This window comes from Peromyscus leucopus, chromosome 17, assembly GCF_004664715.2.
Source record: "Peromyscus leucopus breed LL Stock chromosome 17, UCI_PerLeu_2.1, whole genome shotgun sequence".
In the NCBI taxonomy this organism is placed as follows: Eukaryota; Metazoa; Chordata; class Mammalia; order Rodentia; family Cricetidae; genus Peromyscus; species Peromyscus leucopus.
The window spans coordinates 51,687,556-51,711,803 of record NC_051077.1 but is presented as its reverse complement, the minus strand read 5'-3'; the positions used below and the strand labels follow the sequence as shown (position 1 = coordinate 51,711,803).

Here is a 24,248-nt window from a genome sequence, read left to right as displayed (position 1 = left end):
TTTTTTCTTTCAGTTTTCTTATTGGGTAGATTACATTGACAGATTTTTGTATGTTGAACCATCCCTGTATCTTCTGGATGAAGCCTACTTGATCAAGGTGTATTATATTTTTTGTGTGTTCTAGGATTCAGTTTGCAATTATTTGATTGAGTATTTTGCATCATTATTCATGAGACAAATTGGTCCGGAATTCTCTTTATTTGTTGAATCTTCATGTGGTTTGGGTGTCAGGGTGACTCTGGCTTCATAAAATGAATTTGTGATGTTCTGTTTCTGTTTCATGGAATAATTTGGGGAGTGCTATTATTAGCTCTTCTTTGAAGGTCTGGTGAAGTTCTGTGCTAAAACCATCTGGCCCAGGCCTTTTTAGGCTTGGGAGATTTTAATGACTTCTTTTATATCCTTAGTTGTTATGGTTATATTTAAATTGCTTATCTGATATTGGTTTAATTTTGGTAAGTGGTATCTATTGAAAAGTTGTTAATTTTTTTTATTAGGTTTTTCCCAATGATTCTTACCATTTCCTTCGTGACTGCTGTTATAGCCTTCTTTACATTTCTGATTTTTTTTTAATTTGAAAATCTACTGTCTGTCTTTTAATTACTTTGAATAGGGATTTGCCTATCTTGTTGATTTTTTTTTTTTTTTTGGAAGAACGATCTCTTCATTTCTTACTTTATATTGTCCTCTTTGATTCTGTTTTATTGATTTAATCCCTCAGTTTGATTATTTCCTGCAGTCTACTCCTCTTGGGTGAATTTGCTTCTTTTGTTCTAGAGTTTTCCAATATGCCATGAAGTCTCTAGCATGATATCACTCTAATTTTTAATAAGGGTCCTTAGTGCTATGAACTTTTATCTTAGCATCACTTTCATTGTTTCCCATAAGTCGGGCGTGCTGTGAATTCATCTTCATTAAATTATAGAAAGTCTTGATCTTTTTATTTGTTCCTTGACTGAGTAGTGATAAAGTAGAAAGTTGTTCAGTTTCCATTAGTTTGCAGGCTTTTTGTCATTTCTCTTTTAGAACTACAACTTTAATCCATCATGGTCTGATAAGGAACAGTGGTATATGTGAATTTTCTTGCATCTGTTGAGACTTGCTCTGTGAGTTAGTATATGGTCAGTTTTGAAGAATGTTCCAAGAAGTGCTGAGTAGAAGCTATCTTCTTTTGTGTTTGAATAAAATGTTCCGTAGATATATGTTAGGTATATTTGTGTCAAAATGTCTGTTAGCCCCATTATTTCTCTTTTTAGTTTTTGCCTGGATGACCTGCCCACCAGTAAGAGTGAGGTATTGAAGTCTCCTTCAATTGATGTGTTAAGTTCAATGTGTTATTTGAACTTTGATAATGTTTCTTTGACAAATACAGATGCCCTTGCACTTGGTGAATAGATGTTCAAAGTTGAAACATCATCTTTGAGGATTTTTCCTTTGATGAGTATTAAATATCTTTCTCCATCTCCTTTGATTAATTTAGGATGGAAGTCTATTTTGTTAGATTAGCATAGCTACACTAGCTCCCTCCTTTGCTTCATTTGATTGAACATCATTTTTCAATCCTTTACTCTAAGGTAATGTCTATCTTTGGTGTTAAGGTTTATTTCTTCAGTGTAGCAGAAGGATGGTATCCAATTTATTAGCCTGTGTTTTTTTTATTGAGAAATTGAGTCCATTGATATTGAGAGATATTAATAACTAGCAATTGGTAATTCCTGTTATATTCCTGGTGGTGGTGGTGGCAATAGTGCATGTGTGTGTGTGTGTGTGTGTGTGTGTGTGTGTGTGTCTGTGTCTGTGTGTGTCTTTATCTGTGTGTCTGTGTTTCCTTTCTCTGCCTTTTGTTGGTGTGAAATTATTTTTGCCTATGATTTTGTAGCAGTAGTTAACTTCTTTAGGTTTGTGTTTGTTTTCTATTATCTTCTATAGAGCTGTATTTGTGGAGAGATATTACTTAAATTTGAATGTGTTTTGAAATATCTTGCTTTTTCCATCTATGATGATTGAAAGTTATGCTGGTAGTCTTGGCTTGTATCCATGGTCTTGTAGAGTATGCAAGACATCTGTCCAGGGCATTCTGACTTTTATGCTCTCCACTGAGAATCCCAGTGTAATTCTAATGCATATGCCTTTATGGGTTATTTGGCCTTTTTTCTTTGAAGCTTTTAATATTATTTCTTTACTATGCATATTTAATGTCTTTATTATGTGGCATAGGAACTTTATCCTGGTCTAATCTATTTGGTATTCTGTTTGATTCTTGTTCCTTTATAGGAATGTTCTTCTGTAGGTAAAATAAATGTTCTTCTGTGATTTTGTTGAATATATTTTCTTGACCTTTGAGCAGGGATTCATTTCTTTCTATTCTTATGTTTTGTCCTTCTGTAGTGTCCCAGATTTCCTGAGTTTTTGAGTTAAAAATTTTTCAGATTTAACATTTTCTTTGACCTATGAATTTGTTTCATCTATTGTATGTTCATTGCATGTCATTCTGTCTTCCCTCCTTTTTATTATTTTGGTGATGGTTCCTTTTTTTTTTTCTTTTTCTGTTTTCTTTTAAATTTTATTTTACAATATAATTTAGTTCTACATATCAGCCACGGATTCTTTTGTTCTCCCACTTCCCCTCCAGCCTCCCTGACGATCCCTGGTCTCATTCCTCAGTCCTCCCCAGGCTGAGCCAAGCGTCCTTTTAATTTTTTCTTCTCTTACCTGGGTTTTCACTTTCCAGAATTCCCTCTGTAATTTCTTTATTGTTTCTATTTCCATTTTCAGGACTTGAAAAGCTTCCTTCACCTGTTTTTTTTTCTTGACTTCCTTTAAGGAATTTATTGCTTTCCTCCAATATTTTCGTTGTCTTCCCCTGAATTACTTTAGGAGATGTTTTCATTTCCTCTTTAAAGATGCTATCATCTGCATAATGTTATTCTTAAGGTCATTTTCTTGTGATTCAGCTGGGTGGGAATGTAGTGGGTAGCCATTCCAGCTTTGGTCTTTGTTCATTTATGGAAGTCTGCCAAAATATTTGTTTTATAATGTTCTTTGTAAACTGTGATCATGTATCAGAGCTATTTTATCATCTATTGCAGTATCGGTTTTTACATTAGGCTTTGGTTTATTCAGTTGTCCTGGAGAGGAATTTCTTCCACAGTTGCTGGGAATGTTTGTACTACATTTGATTTTGGGGCCTGCAAGAGGCCCCCTGAGGCGTTTCCCACTAGTAAAGGGTTTCCTCATATATCTATTTTTGATCTGTACTCACTGGTCCTATGACAGTTCTTGCTGTCATAGGATAGCTAGACTCTGATGATGCCATATTGTTCTTTCTGTTGTTAATTGTGTTCTTATACTGGCATGTAGGCATTTGATTTTGGATGACTATAGTTATTAGTTCCTGAGTTTGTCTTTGTTAGATGGGTGTTTTGTTCCTTGGTTTCAGTTTCATTTCTGTTCTTCTGGACTATGTGGCAAGGGGTTCTGGTGACAAGTGAGTCTTCAGACCCAGCAGAGTGTTTCTGCTGTTGTTTATGTCACCTTCAAGAACTCTGAGTTTTTGGATACCCACATTGCATTTGAGGTTGAAAGTACCTATGTGGCCTCTGGGTTTCTTGATACCTGCTGGGTCTCTATAATTTCTATACTGATATGGCCTCTAATAAAGCAGAGATTTTCTACTGAAGTTGTGATCTGCCATATAGAGGTCAGGAAAGAGGGTATATCTGGAGACTGTTGGGCCATATTTAGAGATTGTTAATTGGCAGTGGACAGAATCTGACCTAGTTTTCCTAGAATCATGCTTTCCATGTGTTAAACAAAGTTTTGTGCCAAATCTGTGGGACAGATTATGGAGCCCAGGAAAGGGGATGCCATCTAGAGATGCTGAGTAGGCTTTGAGGAGTGTTTGTTGAAGTGGGTGGTGTCTTACCTGGAATCCATTGGACCAGCCTGGCCTCTGGCAAAGAAGCTGGAGTTGTGGGTGGGAATATCTAGCCTAGAGAGAGCATTCAGTCTAGGGCTTGGTCCCAAGATCCAAACAGCCTCTGGTAAGGCTGTTAGAGTTGTGGGCCAGAATATGGAGGCCAGGAGAAGTGTTTCATACTTTCTTAAACCAGTGTAATTTCTAACCACTTTCTAAATATTTATCCTTGTACTTACAGATAAATGTAGCTCTCACTCTCACTCTTTGTCAAAACAAATTATTTTTGCAATAGATGGAGAAAATTAAATTACAGAAATCCACAGCTTGTTGGTATACAGATAACAAGTTACTAAGGGGTACCTAAATGCAATTAATAGATATAGCTTCAATTTCTATACATATGTCTTGGAAATATCATGAAGGAGGGGATAGAAGGATTTTAAAAGACAGAGGATGAGGACATCTTCTGTGAGATTGTATGCTCTACATAGGAACAAAAGTTATTCAAATGAATTCTCAATGGTATGGTAGCCTAAGCAAGGCTTGAGTAGTGACAACACTACTAGACTTAGCCACACGAGTGGAGAAAATACCATGAACCCCTAGCCCGTTTCCTACAGGCTATTAATGACTGCCAAGAGGAGGATAAATGGTCTTTGACAGGAATGAGTCACCAAACTGGTTATCCAATATCAATTATTCATTCCAAAAATATATATAAATTAAATACATATGAATAATAACTTGTATTCATATACATACATATATTACATTATGAGCAAAACTAAATAGAATCAGCAGTGTGTAGTCATAAAGTTTTCAGTATGTATACACAAAATAGTAATTATTAAATTAAATATAAGAGAGAGAATAGAAAGTATTAGGAGAACTTACAGTAGAGGAAGGGGAACCACAAGAGAGAAAGGACTATTTTGCTAATAGCCAATTGAAAAGGACAAAATTATATTATAAACATCTATGAACTCTAATGATAAAATGCAATATTTTGTACAATTAATAAATGCTGGCAAAGTAAAAATTCAGTGTGTTTAATTGGTCACTATATGAACTACAATCTTTAAACTTATTGCATTATTCTTGAATAAAATCATGACTTTCACGTTCCTTTTCATGATTCCTTTCCATCTTTATAGGATTAAGCTCAAGACCTACATGTTTTTTCTGTCCTTCCTCTTTGCTGTTGAAGAGGTCAACAAAAACTCTAATATTTTACCAAACATGACTTTGGGAATTGATGCAAATAATTTCCCATTTATTGATGCAGACACAATGTATATTTCTTTAAAGTGGATTTCAGGGATTGACAGAATGATTCCTAATTACAACTGTAGGAAAGAGAGCAAGTCTGTAGTATTAATTACAGGACCATCATGGACAGCATCTGCTCTTTTTGGAGAACTGCTGCAGCTGTACAAATTTCCACAGGTGAGTATTGCACGAATAGAGTGAAATGTATTGATTATTTGTTCAGTGATAATGATGTATTCATGGAGGAAAATGATAAGTGGAGACTGGATTTATGCATCATGCAAAATTTCTGTTTAAACTTAATTACTGAGGGATCTTCATTAGAATAGACTAGTGGTAGAAGTTGTAAAAGAGCATGTATTTTTCTGAATCTGAGTCTTATTATGAATATTCCAAAACATTCTGAGGATATGGATGGTGACTGTAATTAGGAAAAGAGACAATCTTCCTTCCCAAACTTTTAGCTATTGTTAAGTGCAAATAGGTTTCATAATTGTGCAAGACTTATCTTCATATAATTATTAACTCTCTTATTCTCTTAGCTCACCATTGGGCGTTATGATCCCATCCTGAGTGGCAATACCCATTTAACTTCCATGTATCAGATGGCACCTAAAGACACCTTTCTGGCCCATGCTATGATCTCTTTAATCCGTTATTTCCACTGGAACTGGGTGGGGCTTTGTATCTCAGAAGATGAAAGAAGCCTTCAGTTTTGGTCTGACTTTAGAATAGAAATGGACAAGAATGGTATCTGTGTGGCCTTTGTGGAAATCATGTCACTCGGTAGATCATCAGTATCTCCAGATATTAAAGTGGATGAAATTCTTCACATCTTGAAATCATCAGTAAATGTGATTATAGTCTATTTTGACTCTGATTCACTGATCACATTTTTTCACATGGTAGTACATTCTCTAATGACACAAAAAGTCTGGGTCATGGCCTCACCATATCATTCTTTCAAAATGAAACAAAGTATGTTCTTACACCCAGTTCATGGTTCTCTCATGTTTTCACACCACCATAAGGAAATCGCAGGTTTTAAAAAATTTATCCATGCTATTAACCCCTTGAAATACCCAAATGATATTTACTTAGCTATACACTGGTCTTCAGTTTTTGATTGTTCATTTTCTGAGTCTGACTGCACAAAACTGGAGAACTGTCCACTCAATGCCTCCTTGGGAATGTTACCTTATCCATTTATTGACATGGCCATGAGTGAGGAGAGTTACAACCTATACAATGCTGTGTATGCTGTGGCCCATATTCTTCATGATTTATTTCTTCATCAGGTAGAATTTCAGGGACTAGAAGGTTTAAAGAGATTGGCACATTTCCCCTGGAAGGTAATGGACACTTCTTTGATGCCACAGATTATAAGAGAGAAAATTTTCTCAAGAAAGAATTAATAGGAACAGAAAGTGACCAGTTGTGGGTGTAATTTACAGAAATCTTAGACAGAAATTTTTTTTGCAGTTTGCAGTAAGACAGAATATAATAAGTAATGATATCATACTGATGAACAAATTACCAGCATGAAATGGGAAATTCATTTTATGTCAACATTCTCATTTTGTTTTTTGTAAAATTTACGTGTGTGTGTGTTTGTGTGTGTGTGTGTGTGTGTGCGCGCGCGTGCGTGTGTGTGCATGTTTGCATACACCAATACACATATGGGATACAGGATTCACATAGAAATCAGATGATATTTTGCTAGAGTTATTTCTTCAGCAGAAAAATATTTTCTATATAAAAAATGATGGTTTGATTAGGGATTGCTTTAAATCCAGCAATATATAAAATAACTTTAGGAATGCCTAAGTGCTGCTGAGAAAACATGGGTATTGTACATAAATGATGTTTAAAGTGGACTTTGTGTAATAATATCTACTTGAGAATACATATCATCTATATATCTCAAGATCATCTTTTAATATGTCAAGCTTTCACTACACTACTGAGATCTGGATGAACAACATTAATCATGTTCTGACTGATAGTGCATTTTGTTTCATCTTATTGACCTCAGGAATATTAGGAAATTTTACTTTTTCATACCATTGAACTTGTTATGCTTCATTCATTGTTGTGGTAAATCTGACTCATGATATAATGAATAAAAGAGATGAAGGGCTTTTCCATGTATTGCTTTCTGATTAACCTGAACCATTCATTGCTCCTAGCTGCACTCCTTTCTAAGGAATACTCAGCTTTATCATTTGGATTCTAACCAAGTGATTTTGGATGAGAAAAGGAAATCTGTGGCAGAATATGATATCCTCAACTATTGCCATTTTCCAATCAATTTTGTGCAAGTGTTGAAAGTAGGAATGTTTTCTCCATTTGCACCCCCTGGTCAGCAATTGTCCTTACATGAGGACATGATAGAGTGGGCCTTAGGATTTACAGAGGTTGGTGGAAGCTAACATAATATTTTGAACTACAAATAACTAACATCATATCCTTGTTTTTATTATTCTTGATTTCTGGTTACTCTGTTCTTGGCCTCCAATGTACATTTCTCAAATATGATTTAAGGAATTTTTGTTTATACTGATAGAATTCGTCTTGTGTATTTGTCAATCTTTCCATTAGATTTATGTTTTTTGTAAGATCCAAATACAATGTCTTTGTTAACATTCATCACTATAAAATTGTCAAAGGAACTCTAATCCTATACTAATGCACATAGTATAGATTGCTGTATACCATAGTTAGGCATTTTATTGGTATTTGTCTTATACTGTGGTGTCACACTAAAAGTCCACAGCAGAGGAAAGTATTCTCCACATGACAGTCAAATAGCAAGTGAAAAACATCTGGTACCAGATTCAAAATATCCACAAAGTACTAATTTATTGAACATGAATTTATCAGGATGCAAATTGTACAGTTTTCATGAATTCTCAGAGAATATCAGGATTAGAGAGATCTCTTTAGGCCATGAACTTATATACAAACAAAAAACTTCTAAAGAGTCAGTTTAACTGAAGAACACAATATGTTGTAAAGTTCCTGTTCACTGAGTCACTGTATTTATTGTTATGTTGCATGAATGATGAAGTAGTTACTAGTGCATCTCTGATTTTCCTCAGACCCCACAATCACTGTGCAGTGAGAGTTGTAGTCCTGGATTCAGGAAAGCACATATGGAAGGAAAGGCTATCTGTTGTTTTGATTGTACTCCTTGTCCAGAAAATGAGATTTCTAATGAAACAAGTAAGTGTAAAATTTATGAACACAGTCATCCTTTCTCTTTAGTATTCCTCTTTAAATCCAATAAATGGATATCATTAGAAAATAACATTAAAACCATATTAATTTCCCTGTACTTATTTATTTTAAAAATCTACTATTAAAATGAGAGTACAAAATTATACAATAAGCAGAATACAATCACAACTCTGTCTTGATAATTATTATATTTTGAGGAAAGAAGATATCACAGTGTATGCCTTTAGGGACTAGGATTCTTGTGTTGTATTATTTGTATAATAATTAGAGGAATCTCCCACCTGTGTTTCATCTTCAGTTATTTTCAAAGTTTTTATTCCATTAATAAATGGGTTTTGAAATCCTGGGTTGTCTTCATCATTTTAATCAACTTTATGTTTTTGTTTCCATGGAGATCATTCAAGTGTTTATTCTCCTTATGATAATGATTCTTCAAATCATTCAGCTCTTTCTTCATGTCTTCTTTAAACTCCATTTATTCTTTGATGTTTACGATGGTTCTCTCAAATTCTTTGTCCCATATTTTATCTGGGTAATTCTTGTTGAAACCATTTCTGGTAGTCTGATGAATTCAGAGAGGATGGGATATATTGCTTTGATCTTTTTTATTTTATTTGTATTTTTATGATGAGTTCAATGTATGCAGAATCATTTTTTTTCAGTTTGCTGACTGACATAGACAGAGTAGAATGGAATAGAGCACAGAATGTGAAGTTTGGGTTGAGCATAAAGGCTGGAGAAGGCTTAATTGGATTTGAAATAATATGGATGCCAAAGTTGGGCTGGCATTCATGATATGTGTCTAGAAAAGGGAATAGTGAAAGAGGGATGATCCAGTCCAGACCAGAACAATGGATTGGGCCCAGGTTTGATCTGGGTGTTGGGTTTGGAGTATGAAGAAGAGATCAGGCCGGCTCATCTGTCTAGAAATGTTGACAAGTGTATAGGATCTATCTGGGCAGAGAATTGTGGTGCAGTATTCAAGGGATATATAGGTTGTGGAAGGGAGACATGGGTTGTGTCCAGATCATGAATTCTGGAGTAAAGTTGATTGGTTATTCAGAATAGACCAGGACAATGGATGTGGGGCCTTGTGTAGATCTGAAGGTTGGGAAAGTCATGAAGAGGAGAGGATGAGGTAGGGTTATCTGAATAGAACCTGATACAAGATGTCCAAAATCTGGGTTGGTGTAGTGGTTATATGTGATGCATAAGGGAATTTTAGTTTTGAATTTTTATCTTGTGAAACTTGAATGTGAATGAAAGCATGTTCAACATTTCTTTCTCTGCCTATAATGTATCTGTGCACAATAATTAAGAGAGAGTATACATTGTGAACTTTTTCCTAATTATAGTAGCATGGTTTTATTTTTTTCCTCTTTAGAAAAATATTGACTTTGGTCTTGTCAAAATATATTCTTTTTTTTTTTTTTTCGTTTTTTCGAGACAGGGTTTCTCTGTGTAGCTTTGCGCCTTTCCTGGAACTCACTTGGTAGCCCAGGCTGGCCTCGAACTCACAGAGATCCTCCTGCCTCTGCCTCCCGAGTGCTGGGATTAAAGGCGTGCGCCACCACCGCCCGGCTCAAAATATATTCTTAATCATGTTGAAGTATGTCTCCATATATAATTTCCTCCCTAGATCTTTAAGCATGGCAGGCTGATTTTTATTAATGGCATTTACACAAATATTGTGGTGATCATGATATTTTTATATAAGTCTATTTGTATAATGTACTTTTTTATTGACTTGCATATCTTAGAAAAGGCAACTTGATGTTTGCTTTTTGCTGATATTTGTTTTGCAATTGTCTTATTGAGAGTTTGAAATTAATTTTACTAGTAATATTGGTTTATAATTACTTTTTCATTACTGGAGTAAAGTTTTTTCCCCACTTTGTTATTAGAATAATTCTGATGTAATTGAAGCAGTTTGCAAGTATTCCTTCTATTTTTGTCTTTTGAATAATTACTGAAGTAATTATTCAGAAGTAAAATTTTATATTTAATAATAAATTATGGTCTGGATTGGACAACCTCGCTTGCACCATCCTCAGTTCTAGGCACAAACCTATACATATATCTGAATGCCAGCCCAATACATTGTATCCATCTAATTTCATTTCACTTAAACCATCTCCTATCTTTATGCCCAACCCAAACTGAAAATTCTGTGCTCTATTCCATCCTATTCTGTCTATATCAGTCAGCAAACTGAAAAAAAATGATTCTGCATATTGAAAATTTTCATAAATAAAAATGGTTGAAAGTCTTATCTGAAAATATGTTAGATTTTAATTTTGAAACAGAGCCCTTTTATAATGAAGGCTTTTTAATTCCTGGGACAATCAACTTATTTGTGTTTGTGTGTTTACATTGTTCATTGCTTCTTAGATTTTCTTTGGTCATTCAGATCTGTATAGAAATTCATTTCCTTCCTTTAGCTATTTTCAGTGTAATAACTTGTAGGTTGTTAAGTATACCCTCATAACATTGCAAAGTTCTTTGATGTTTATTGTAATACTTTCCTAATTATGTGTGATTTTTATTTATTAGATCTCTTTTGTGTGTTTGTTTAATTCTGATAAGATACTGTCAAGATTGTTTTCTTTTTGAAGACCCAGCTTTTAGTTTCATTTGCTGTTTGTGTTCCACTTACATTAGTTTCTGTACAGGGTTTTAATATATAGTCCAATATATTGGACTTAGGACTGTTTGCTTTTTGTTTTACCTAATTCTGGAATTTTAAAATTAAGAGACATATTTGTACAATATTTTTTTATTTTTCCAGGTATGTATATTTCTCTCAGAGCACTGCTTTTAGCAAGTCCAAGATATTTGCTGTTTTGTGTTTTCTTTTCTTTCTTTCTTTCTTTCTTTCTTTTTTTGGGGGGGGGGGTTCAAGACAGGGTTTCTCTGTGTAGCTTTGTGCCTTTCCTGGGACTCACTTGGTAGCCCAGGCTGACCTTGAACTCACAGAGATTCGCCTGGCTCTGCCTCCCAAGTGCTGGGATTAAAGGCATTTGCCACCACTGCCAGGCTTGTGTTTTCTTTTCTACGTGTATACAAGAACATTTAACTTTCTTTCTTGTTTATTTCATGAAACATTTATCCTTTGAGAGTGTATCATATAATCTCTATAAGTTTATATATTTTCTAGTGGTTTTTATTACTATATTGTTTTTTGCTATTTACTGTATAATTATATTTTGAACAGACAGAATCAGTGGTGTTATTGAAATTTTATTGTATTACTGGCTTTTGTTTTGTGTTATTAATATATGTGACTTGTCATCTCTTTTATAGAAACTTCCATGGGCTGCTGGATGCAATTTATATTTTTTTAGTATTTTGTCTGGAGTATCAGTGAGGGACATTTGATCTACAGTGTCATTTAGATCTTGTTTCTCTCCATTTATTTTTGTCCAGATGAGCTGTGTATTTGACAATGCAAGATACTGAAATCAATAATACTGAATTGAAGTCAATCAGTCCCTTAATTTCTAGTAATATATTATTTTAGAAATTGGGTGTAGCAGTGTGTAGACTTCATGTGCTTCAGATTGTAATGTTTCCTTGGCTTATTGGTCCCTTGTCCAGAATCAAGTATCCTATTTCATATCTTCTGATGAATTTTGTTTGAAGTCCATTTTATAAGATTTTAGGAAATTGACACCAGCTTGTTTCCTGGTCTCATTTGATTGAAATTTTTTTCCAGTCTTTTGATTCTATGGTGGTGACTAACTCTGAAGACATATTGGATTTCTTGTAGATAATGAAAGGATGTATTTTGTTTCCTGTTCATTGAACTTTCAGTGTCTTTTGGTTGGGGAGTTGAATCCTTTACCATTTAAAGTTACTAAAAGATGTGAGTAGATTGCTGTCATCTTGATGCTTTTATTCTGTCTTTGTCCTTAGTCATATTTTTACTTCAATAATTATAGTTTTACCTTTCTTTCTTTCTACACACTCTTTGGTATGCTAATTCCTCTCTTCAGCCTAAAGTATTACTTCTAGTATTTTCTGTAGATCAGGCTTAGTGTACATAAAGTATTTAGACTGTTTATATCTTGAAACGTTTTTCTTTCTTCTTCAACAAGGCAGATAGTTTTGCATGGTAGAGTACCCTACAGTGGCATCCATGGTGTTTTAGAAGTTGAAGTACAATGTTCCAGGATCTTTTGTTTTTAAAAGACTCTACTGAAACTTTTCTCTCTTTCTAATTCTGTGATGGTTTTTTGTTTGGGTTTTTTTGTGATGAGTGAGTGAGTAAAATATATTAAATTCTGAAAGTGTAAAATGTGATGTGAAACTTTTCAGTTTCTGTTTCCAATATAAATTATAGCTGTATTTAAGTACATTATATTGTATATACTTTTTGTATGCTTAATTTTGGTTTGTAATTCTTATATTTATTTTTAGACCTTTTAGTAACAAAGTTTATAAAAATTAAGGTTTTTGTTTTTTAAATATATTTTTACATTAAATAATCTGTTAATGTTTTTATCTTCTTCCAACTTCTCCCAGATTCTCTCCACCTCTCTATTCACCTAAATTCACACTTTTCTTTTTATCTTTTATTAGAAAACAAAGGGAAATACAAAACAAAAAAGAAAGAAAGAAAAGTAAGCTAAACAAACCAGAATAAGACAAAATAAATAGAAAGTATAGAGTTATAAAAATTCACAAGAATATGTAGAGATACATACATTCACACACTGAGAAATCCCATAAAAGCACATAATCAGAAACAATGACATTCAAGCAAAAGACCTGCAAGACAAAAAAGAAACAAATGACCAGACAAAGCTTTATGAGATGAAAAAATAACCCAAAACACCAAACCAAAACAACAACAACAAAAGTAAATAAATAAAACAAACACAAATCAAAAAAACATCGTAGTTTGTTTCTTGCTATTTATTTATTTCTGGGCAAAAAGTCTGCACTTAAATAAGTTTTGTATACCTAATGGCACTCTATTGGAGAAAGTTAATTTATCCTTTATGATAATTATTAATTGTAGATAGATTCTAGGTTATATAGAGACTTGTGTCTGCCTCCCTTCTCAGCATGGAATCCCCATGTTGCTTAGACCTGTGCCAGCCCTGTGCATGCTGCCACAGGTTGAATTCTTATACATGCCAGTCCTTTTGTGCCTATAAGGCAATTGTTTCTTGGTGCCTTCCATCCCCATTGGCTTTTACACACGTTTAGCTTCTTCTTCAGCAAATACCCTTGAGCCCTGAGGGGAGGATTTGATAGATATCTCATTTAGTACAGAACATGCTAAGTTTTCTCACTCTCTGCATATTGTCTAGTTCTGGGTCTTTGTATTTGTTCAATCTACTGCAAGATGAAGCTTTTTGATGACTGCTGAGGAGGATAGCAGAATGTTGCTAGCTATCATTTTATTGATGCACTCCATTACCAGAACAGTATTGTATATGAATTTCTAAATGGTCTTAATAAATAAAAAAACACAGAGCCAGAAATTTGGGTTAAAGCCCAAGAGAAAGATCAGAGGAATAGGACAAACCATGAGCTGACCCCACCTCATCAACTCTGCAGCTTCCAAGGCGAGCTTCTTTTTGTATACTCACATTATATGCCTTTTCTATTCTGTTCACTCAATGGCTATCTTATCTCAGCTACATCACTTCCTCTTCCTACACAGCTCTGTCACTTTCTGTCTGTGTGTACAGACCTTGAGATCTCTATGGTTGGTACTGGGATTAAAAGCATGTGTCACCACACATGCCTCTGTTCCCTAGTGTCACCTTGAACACACAGAGATTCTGCCTATTAACTTATAGGATTAAGGGAATTTGCTACCATTACTGACTTCTTTGTTTACTTATAATGGATTGCTATTCCCTCTGATCTCCAAGTAAGCTTTATTAATTAAAGAAAGCACAAATAAAAATATCACCACATTTTAGCACAAATAAAATATCACCACATTTCCCCTTTCTGTCTAATTAAAATAAAAAACTTAAAACTAATATGAGAAAAACTACATACAATAAAAACAATTACTATATACAATATGTACAAGTAATAAATACATCAACAATGTCTAGTCCATTTGCATTTGACAAATTCAGAGAAAATATTCCATTATCTATCCTATTTTGGTGAATTCAAAATGTATCTAATTCACTTTCTATCCTAACTTATATTACCCACAGAAAACTATCTTATGATGTCTTTCAAACTTATACACTTAACACCTCTTAGTTTATTTTCTGAATTTCTTAACAAGGAAAACTGTAACTACAACTATCTAATCTTCAACTCCCTCAAAGACCAGAGGAGGAAATAATATTACCAATAAAACAGGAAGTACAAACAAGTGACTTCCAAAAAGTTAGTTATGACAGAAACAGCCAGCTTCCTGGACAGTCACCTGAGGTTTCTCTGCTGATTAAGCCAACATCTTTGGCCCACAGGCTTAACATGCCAGACAGAATCTCTTTGAAGCTGGATGTAAGTCAGGCCTACAGCTCGACCTCACATTCGGTGTGAGTATTCCATATACCAGATAAACTTGAATTCCACCAGTGTCCTGTCATGATTCAGGATTTTAAGTTCTGGAAATTGCTGGTGTTTTTGGAATTCAGCTTCCCATTCTTCTCGGCTAGTGGGTGGTTTCATCTCTGTATCACACCCTTCTCCACTCTGCTCTGCATCTTGTTCTTCTCCGCATCCCATTCTTCTTGGTTTGTGGGTGGCTTCATCTTCTTTGTAAAAATCCATTGAGAGGCCAAACTCTGTCATCCTAGTTACTCCTCCAAGAAAAACTGTTTCACCTACTGTTCCTCTGCACACCAGAAGCCATTGGTGATACCAGGAGCAGACATGTCTCATAGTTAAAAAAAAAAAAAAAAAAAAACCTATTATTACACAACTTAAATGCCATATACCATATTCTGTAGATCTCTGAAGTGTTTGTGGATGAATTGTCTATCTAAAATATATCTCTGCTTGACCTTGAGAACATATCTAGTATGACTATAAGTTCGATTGTAATGTCTAACTACTAACTTTCATTACTTTATATCTTAATAGTTGGTAATAATAACATTCAAGGATTAACCAATTCTATAACATTGTTAAATTAACTAATTAGATACAATACTTTGAACAAGATTAAAAATACATGTATAGCATTTTCTAATAAAATAAATCTCAAATTAGTATATATATATATTATATATATATATATATATTATATATATATAATTTGTATGCAATATACAAAAATCCAATCCAATGTAAAATATTTTAAAACTACTAGTTGCATGTTAAAAGTAGATTCAATAATTTACCTTTTATCTATGTCATGTCTATATCCTGTCTTTTTTCTTTTAGGAGTAGATTCAATAATCTAACCTTTATTCTATCATGTCTATGTCTCTTTTTTTTTTCAAACAAAAACCTTAAATCTAATCTCCTTTGTTTAGTATTTTTCCTGACAATTAGCAATAACAACTTGTAACCAACCATCCTAAACAATGACAAGTATCCCAAACCCAAAACCCATTGAAAGACCATAAACCACCTGCCCCACATCTTGTAAATGTGTACGTCATGTTCTTAAAATTGCTTCCTGCTGTTTGTGGGCAACGGCATCTTTAGGGGATCCTGAAAAGAAAAATTTGGGGTTAATTATCAAGTTCTGGGAGAGGAAATTTTATCATTTGTTGTCCAGTCTCTGAATAATTTGAAAGTGTAGGGCTTATCACAAGATCTTGTTCAAGTAGTCTGTGAAGCTGGATCATCTTAGCTGGCTTTCTTGAAATTGTCCTGAGCAGTTTATAGTCCAAAGCTGATCTTTGGGTGATATTTGTCAGCTTAGTGATATTATTGTGCATGTGGAATCATCCTTGGGAGCCCCCATTATCTTTCTGGAGACTTCAAAATTGCTCTTAGGCTTGGTCTTGATTCCCTGCAGAAAAGTGATAGAGACTCCAATACAAAAACATGTATAGGCAGCTAAATGAAGCCTTTTTCTAGAATTAGTACTCTATATGACCATTAATATCATAACCAAAGTATGATATATATATATTAACCTTATAAATTTTGATATGAAAGTCATTCCTTAAGAAGAGTTTAACTAGGTAGATTCAGTCCAGGCAGGTCTAGTCCCCTCCTCCCAGGCTGTGGCTAGTGTCCCTGTATAAGCCCCTCTTTGCCATGGAGGAGATGGGAATGGGGGGGTGGGCTGGGGGGAAGGCAGGGGGTGTTCGAGGGGGGAGAACAAAGGAATCCGTGGCTGATATGTAAAATTAAATTAAACAATAAAATAAAGTTATAAATAAATAAATAAATAAATAAATAAATAAATAAAAAGTTTAAAGAGTCAAAATAGAACCAAAGAATTGAGGTTAGTGGCAATAGAATAGTCCCTAATTTTTGGTTTTTTTCTGTCCCATATCAGATGGCTCTTTCTTCTGACATGATACAGAGATTTTTGCATTTTCCTTTTAACAAACATGCTTGGGTGTAGAGAAGGAGGGAGCTGTTCTCCAACTTCAAAGCCAGCTTTAGTTTTTAATTGAACTGGGACTACATAACAACATTTGTGTTGTCTCTGTAGAGAAGAACAGAAACAAAAATTTAGGCAGAATTATGAAATTCTACATGTGATATACCAATAGGCCAATTTATCCTTTTTCTTGGGACATTTTTTTTTAGATAATTTGTCCTTTTTCTTCAAATGTCTCATTTGACCTGTGTTCTTCAGATTATTTACCCTTCATTCTCCTAAAAGAAAAAAAAAAAAAAACCCTTCCCGCAGCCTAACAATGGAAAGGTTTCCTTTTGGCAAGTTATATCTGATTAAATGAAAAGCATTTGTTAGTAGTATAATTTAGTTTAAATTGGATGGTCATGCTGAGCCATGAACTATCACCTCTTCTAACTAAGAGGACTCTAGTTCAAATCAATTTTGATGGTGTTCATAGCTTTTCTTCTCCTATAAAAACAAAAGCGAAATCTCATCCCCAATGTTGTACATATCCTGGTTTCCATTCTGAGGTTAGCACATCTTTAAAGAATCTAGGCTGATTTAATTATGTAGTTGTTTCTATTATGCATTGTCTTTCCACAGCTGTTGTTCCTTTCTCATTAACACTGAGAAAATTCAAAATTAATAGAGCCTTATGTAATCTATTTCTGGGAGGTCTTTGTTACCCCTTTCTGTTTACTTATCATATCCTTTAGAGTTCACTTTGATCCTTCTATGACTGCTTGGCCTATAGGATTGTGTGGTATACCTGTAATATGCTTTATACTGTAATAAGCAAAAAACTGCTTCATTTCACAAGACATAGGCTGAAGCATTGATAGTTTTTACTTGTGCAGGTATAACCATGATGGCCATAACTTCTAGAAAATGTGTGATTACTGAATCAGCTTTTTCAGAACTCAGAGCAGTTGCTCATTGAAATCCTGAATAAGTATCTATGGTGTGTCATACACATTTCTGCATTTTACATATTCTGCAAAGTGAAACACATCCATCTGCCAGATTTCATTCTTGGAGTACCCTTCATGTCACATCCTGCTGGTAGTGGAATCTGATTGTAAAAAGAACAAGTAGGATATTTCCTTACAATTTCCTTGGCTTGTTGCCAGGTTATGGAAAAATCCATTGCTAAACCTTTACTACTGACATGATTTTTTTAATGAAATTCTTAGGCCACAAGCACATTTCCTATCAACAGTTTATCAATTTCATCATTACCTTTTGCTAGAAGGCCTGGCAAACTTATATGGGATCAGATGTGACTTATATATAAGGGCTGCTTCCTATTCCTGATTATGTCTTGTAACTGAATAAAAAACAAAGTTAATTATGACTCATCAGGGACAAATTCTTCAGTCTCAATATGTAAGACCACCCTTTCAGAATACTGAGAGTCAGTAACTATGTTGACAGGTTCAGAAAAATTCATTAATACCAACAGAATAACATACACTTCCAATTTTGGAACCAAATTATAAGGATTTTGAACCACTTTACTTAAATTTTCTGACTTGTAACATGCCTTTCCTTGTTTGTTCACATATATATAAAATGTATGAGCTTTAAATATGGGTGTTTCCCAAGGAATTTGAGGCAGAATCCAATCAACTCTCTTTATAAGTTGAATTCTATCACTTTTAGGGTATCTCTCCTAAAAATTACTGCAAGATCTTTGCCAAGGTTCACTTTCTGCCCATAATTTGTTTATGTCATCCTTATTTAAAGATACCACAATTTCTTCTGGGTCTATTCATGCTGAATTGACAAAGTCTCAATTTTCTTTTTAAAATCAAATCAGATATCTTTTCCATGTAAGTTTGTAATTTTTTACTCTGTTTATATCATAGAAATATCCATTAAAATATAATGTTTTTCCTCTGCATTAAAATTCCTGTAGGAAAATGCTTACAGGGCAAAATAACCATAATTCAATCAACCTTTGGATCCATACAATCCACGTGTCCTTCCTGTACTTTCTTTTCCACCAAGGCCAATTCTCTCTCAGCTTCACCTGATAATTCTCTTGGACTATTTAAGTCCTTGTCACCTCCTAAGGTTTTAAAGAAATTACTCAGTTCATCCTTTTTTACCTCAACAACAGTTCATAGATGGGAAATGTCTTCAAATAAACTTTGAATGGCATTAAAACCCGAAATTGATCTCTTCTAATTTGCACCTTTTTGCGTTTAATTTTTGTGGACCTGTCTGGTATCCCACATAATTAATAGAATCTCCTGTTTGTATCTTTTCAGATTAAATATGTAATCCTAACAAAGCAAAATTTTCTTTACTTCTTCAAATATTCTTTCTACAGTATCTGCATTTGAATCAGCTAGTAAAATACTGTCCATGTGATGATAAATTATAAATTTAGGAAATTATTTATGTATTACTTCCAATGGCTGTTGTACAAAATATTGGCACAGGGTTGTGCTATTCAACATTTGCTAATGGGAGAACCCTCCATTGATATCTCTTGACTGGCTGAGAATCATTATAAGTAGGCACTGTGAAGGCAAATTTTTCTCTCTTTTTTTGTAAGGGTATTGAAAAGAAACAATCTTTTAAATTGATAACTATAAGAGGCCATCATTTAGGTTAATGACATAGGCAAAGAAATTCCAGAGTGTAGAGAACCCATTGGCTGAATTACTTTGTTAACTGCTCTTAGTTCTGTTACCATTCTCCATTACCAGATATCTTTTAATAACAAAAACAAAAGAATTCCAAAGGCTGGCTGATTCTTCAATCAGCTGAGCATTTAACTGCCCTTATACCATATCTTCCAAGGCTATTGATAAGGCTATTGCTGAACCCATACAGGCTTATCTGTAAACCATTTTAAAAGTTGAGTTGTTGGTGTCTTTGAAAGATCAGCAGTTATTGTGCCCTGTTCTTCCACAATCTGAATGGCCAGTGACTTGTGTTAATTTCGATACCTCCTAACATTTCTCTCAGAAACATGTGTTAGTTTATGGTTTGTTTCTAAAGTTGGGGGATTGTTAATCTTGGTATTCCATTGTTGTAATAGATCATGATCCCTTAAGTTCATAGCTATGTTTGCCATGGATGGCTTTAATTTTCCTTTCTGTCCTTCTGGACCTATACATTCAAGCCATCTTGCAGTCTGTTTCACTGAGGTAATGTTCTAATACCTAAGAGCTGAACATTTACCTCCTGAAGAGGCCAATTTGGAAGCCAAAATTCTGGTGCAATTATTGTAACATCTGCACCTGTATCTACCAATGCTTCCAAGAGAACAACATTTATTTGTACTTTTAATTTTGTTCTTTGTTCATTTATAGTAGTTTGCCAAATTCGCCTTATGGTTTCTCCTGAATTTCCTGTTCTCTCTGCTACACCTGTTATATCATCATGAACAGCCTGTTTTATTCCAATATGCCTTTGGTTATTTATTTGCTCTGAGAAGGGGTTTCTTCTACTATGGCAGGAAAAGTCTGAACTGAATTTGTAATGGGGTCCTGCATGAGGCTCCTCTTAGAATTGCATGATGGCAAAGGCAAAGGATTACCTTGTCTGTCCCTTGTTGATCTACATTCATTGGTCCAATGTTTTCCCTTACCACATATTCTGTATAATCCAGAAGGGAGAAGCATTCTGTTGGCACTATTCCTTGAATAAACATTCTTTCTAGGAAAGCCCTGATTACACTCCCTTTTCTAATGACCTTGGTTAATACAACTGAAACATCTGACATTATTATTTTTCCTTAAAGTTTTTCATATCACGTCTCCTATCGACATATCATCATGGTCATGAGACTGAATATTAATTGTGTCCCTGATCGGAACCTCCAAGGATACTGATCTTGCATTTTAAAGCCTGGTTATTGTTTTGCATGCTGAATTTGCATTCCCAAAAGCCAAAGATTCAATTATTATCTGACTAGCTTCTGAATTTCGTGTCCTTCTATTTACTGCTGAAGACAGCATTTGTAAGAAATCCATGAAAGATTCTTTCCGGCCTTGTATAACTTTTGTAAATGATTCAATTTTCATCCCTGCCTTCTCAATTCTGTCCCATGCATTCATGGCTGCCATGTGGCATAAATTTATAAATATTGTCTTTGCATATCAGGGTAATTGCCTTCTCCAAGTAGCTGATCCTTGGAAATATCCACACCTCTAGTCCTATGTTGTCGTTCTATTGTTTTAGCTTCCTCTTTAAACCAAGTTGTCCATTGAAATTGTGCTCCAGCATCTAGGACAGCTGTAATTAATTCTTTGCAGTCATGAAAGATAATTCTACACAAATTCACCAGAAGTTTAACATCTGCTTTACAAATGAAGAATGAATGCCACATGATACTATAGCTAGTTTAAATCTCCTTAAAACTAACATTTCCACTGGAATCCAATTAGCTTGTACATGCCCTTGTGGAGGTATTTCCTGTAAGGTTACCAGATAGATTAATTTTGTTTGTTTGAAAACAGGCTGTCTCTCTGTAACTGTATAATTCAATCCTAAAATAATTTCACCTTTAAATTCTTCTGTCTGGGTCTGAATTTCTCTATAATTCATTTTAACACTTTTTCTAAAGTCAACACTGATTTAGGTTCACCTTTAAATTCTCCTGTCTAGGTCTGAATTTCTCTATGATTCATTTTAACAGGTTTGTCTAAAGCTTTTATCTTATTACTTAAATTGACCAACCTTTTTAATGCTAAAATGAAAATAATCAAGCAAATAATATTTATAATTGATATTACGTGCATCACATCAATATTAATTATACTCTAATTTAATTGTTCCACTTTCAGACTGCCTTATGTGTTATCAGTGAAAAAATTCCTTCCATAGTAAAGACGTTTCCCATTTTTTAATGTGGGAAAATTTTTTTTAACTAATTTCACTCTTTAAGATATCTTAATTGACTTACCAAGTTTGTCATTGCATAGAACAGTAGAAGTCCAAGAGATTTTCAAGGCAGCTACCTAGTGTGGTAGCAGTCCGAGATGGGAATCCAGAGAGAGAGACCACACCACCCACCATAAGAAAGAAAGCCAAAGAGACTCTAGTCATGTGCTCTGGCCTGACCTTTTCAACTATGACTGAGCCAGGGGCCCTGTAAGCCCACAAGCATTTTTTTTAATGAATTCTTGCCAAGTTCATTGGGTGCCACTTGAAGACGAATTTCTAAATGGTCTTAATAAATAAAAAACACACAGCCAGAAATTTTAGTTAAAGCCCGACAGAAAGATCATGGGTATAGGAAGAACCACGAGTTAGCCTCACCTCACCAACTCTGCAGCTTCCAAGGAGAGCTTCTTTCTGTATACTCACGTTTATATGCCTTTTCTGTTCTGTTCTCTCATTGGCTCTCTTATTCCAGCTACATCATTTCCTCTTCCTACCCAGGTCTGTCACTTTTTGTCTGTCTGTACAGACCTCAAGACCTCCATGTTTGGTACTGGGATTGTCGCTAAGGTAGTGCTCACCATTTTCTTTTGGTAGGTTTCAGAGTAATCATTAGTACCATCAACATTAGTCATTAGGGCTGGAGGTTATAATTAGGAAACTTGTCATTTTCTCTGTGTTTAATGTATTATCTAGGCATAGTCTTCAGCAAGAGGATGTTCCTCTTGTTTTGGAGAGGAAAAAATAGCCTAGGTGAATATATTGTTTGATGGAGTTAACAAAGCCCCTTTTGATAAAAATTCCATCTGATGTAACACATTCCAAGCACTGAAGGTTTCATTTGGTGACAAGAGATGACTAAATGTGGAATCTCTCCATTTTCTGGTCTCTTACTAATAAATTTCCCTCAAAACATTTTATTTCACAACAGATATGGAGCAGTGTTTGAGGTGTGGAGATAATCAATATGCCAATAAGCAGAGAATTCACTGCATTCAAAAAAGTGTGACCTTCCTATCCTATGAAGATGCCTTGGGGATAATTTTAACCTCCTTATCCTTGTTCTTCTCTGGACTGGCAGTTACCATTCTTGGGATCTTTGTAAAACACCGAACCACTCCAATTGTCAAAGCTAATAATAGAACACTTAGCTATATTCTGCTCATCTCCCTCACCCTCTGTTTTCTCTGTCCTTTGCTCTTCATTGGTTATCCCAACACAGCCACTTGCATTCTACAGCAGACAGTATTTTCAGCTGTGTTCACTGTGGCTCTTTCCACTGTCTTAGCCAAAACTGTTACTGTGGTTCTGGCATTCAGTGTTACTTCTCCAGGAAGAAGGATGAGATGGTTGTTGATATCAAGAGTACCTAACTTCATAGTTCCCTTCTGCACTCTGATCCAACTTATTCCCCTTGGCATATGGCTGGGGACATCACCTCCTTTTGTTGACATAGATACACACTCAGAATATGATCATATCATTATTGTGTGCAACAAGGGTTCAGTCACTGCTTTTTACTGTGTCCTGGGATACCTGGGCTGCCTGGCAGTGGGGAGCTTCACCCTGGCTTTTCTTGTGAGAAACCTGCCTGATGCTTTTAATGAAGCCAAGTTCCTGACCTTTAGCATGCTGGTTTTTTGTAGTGTCTGGGTCACCTTCCTTCCTGTCTACCAAAGCACCAAGGGCAAGGCTGTGGTGGCCACAGAGGTATTTTCTATCTTGGCTTCTAGTGCTGGTCTTCTAGGATGCATTTTTCTCCCAAAGTGCTATATTATTTTGTTAAGGCCAGAAAGAATTTATAGTTATCATTGTAGGAATAAGAAACATTTTGAAACTAAAATGTCTTCTGAAAATTAAACTTGTTTGTTTCCTAAATTGAGTATCTTGGAACAGTTACAATACACTTCAATCATCACACTGTACTCTAGGTTTTGCTATTATGGACATATGGCTCTGGGATTATTCTAACATTTGAAGCACTACAAACCATAGCCATCAGCCCTTCACCTCTTACTCCCCCTCCTTTATTTTTAGATATATGATTCTTACTTTGAATATGAACCTTCTTCTTGTCACCTTGGAATATGCAACAGGCATTGTGTTCATGCAGTCTAGATATTTAGTTTCCTGACACTATTTTGATTTCAAATTATACAACAGTACATTAATAAAAACATCATAGTACTTTCACAAAAAAGACACAAATAAATGAAATAGAATTGAAGTATGAGATAAAGTACATGCAATTACAACAACCTGAATTTTAATGAAGATACCATAAATATATGTTGGAGAAAAGACAACATCATAAACATACAGTACAATAAACCTTATTTTCAATAGGGGGATCAACAAAACTTGGATCTTATCTATCTTTCTGTACACAATTCTACTACAAATGGGTCA

At 34.6% G+C, this 24,248-nt stretch overlaps 1 protein-coding gene across 1 annotated transcript; it reads left to right on the top strand.

Moving 5' to 3' along the window:
- The first annotated feature begins 5,248 nt into the window (after positions 1-5,248).
- On the top strand, positions 5,249-23,699 carry LOC114703109 (vomeronasal type-2 receptor 116-like). Its single transcript, XM_028883831.2, has 5 exons — positions 5,249-5,365; positions 5,731-6,540; positions 7,378-7,605; positions 8,290-8,413; positions 22,771-23,699. Exons 1-5 carry the CDS (start codon positions 5,249-5,251, stop codon positions 23,697-23,699), a joined length of 2,208 nt encoding a protein of 735 aa, XP_028739664.2.
- The last annotated feature ends 549 nt before the right edge of the window (positions 23,700-24,248 follow it).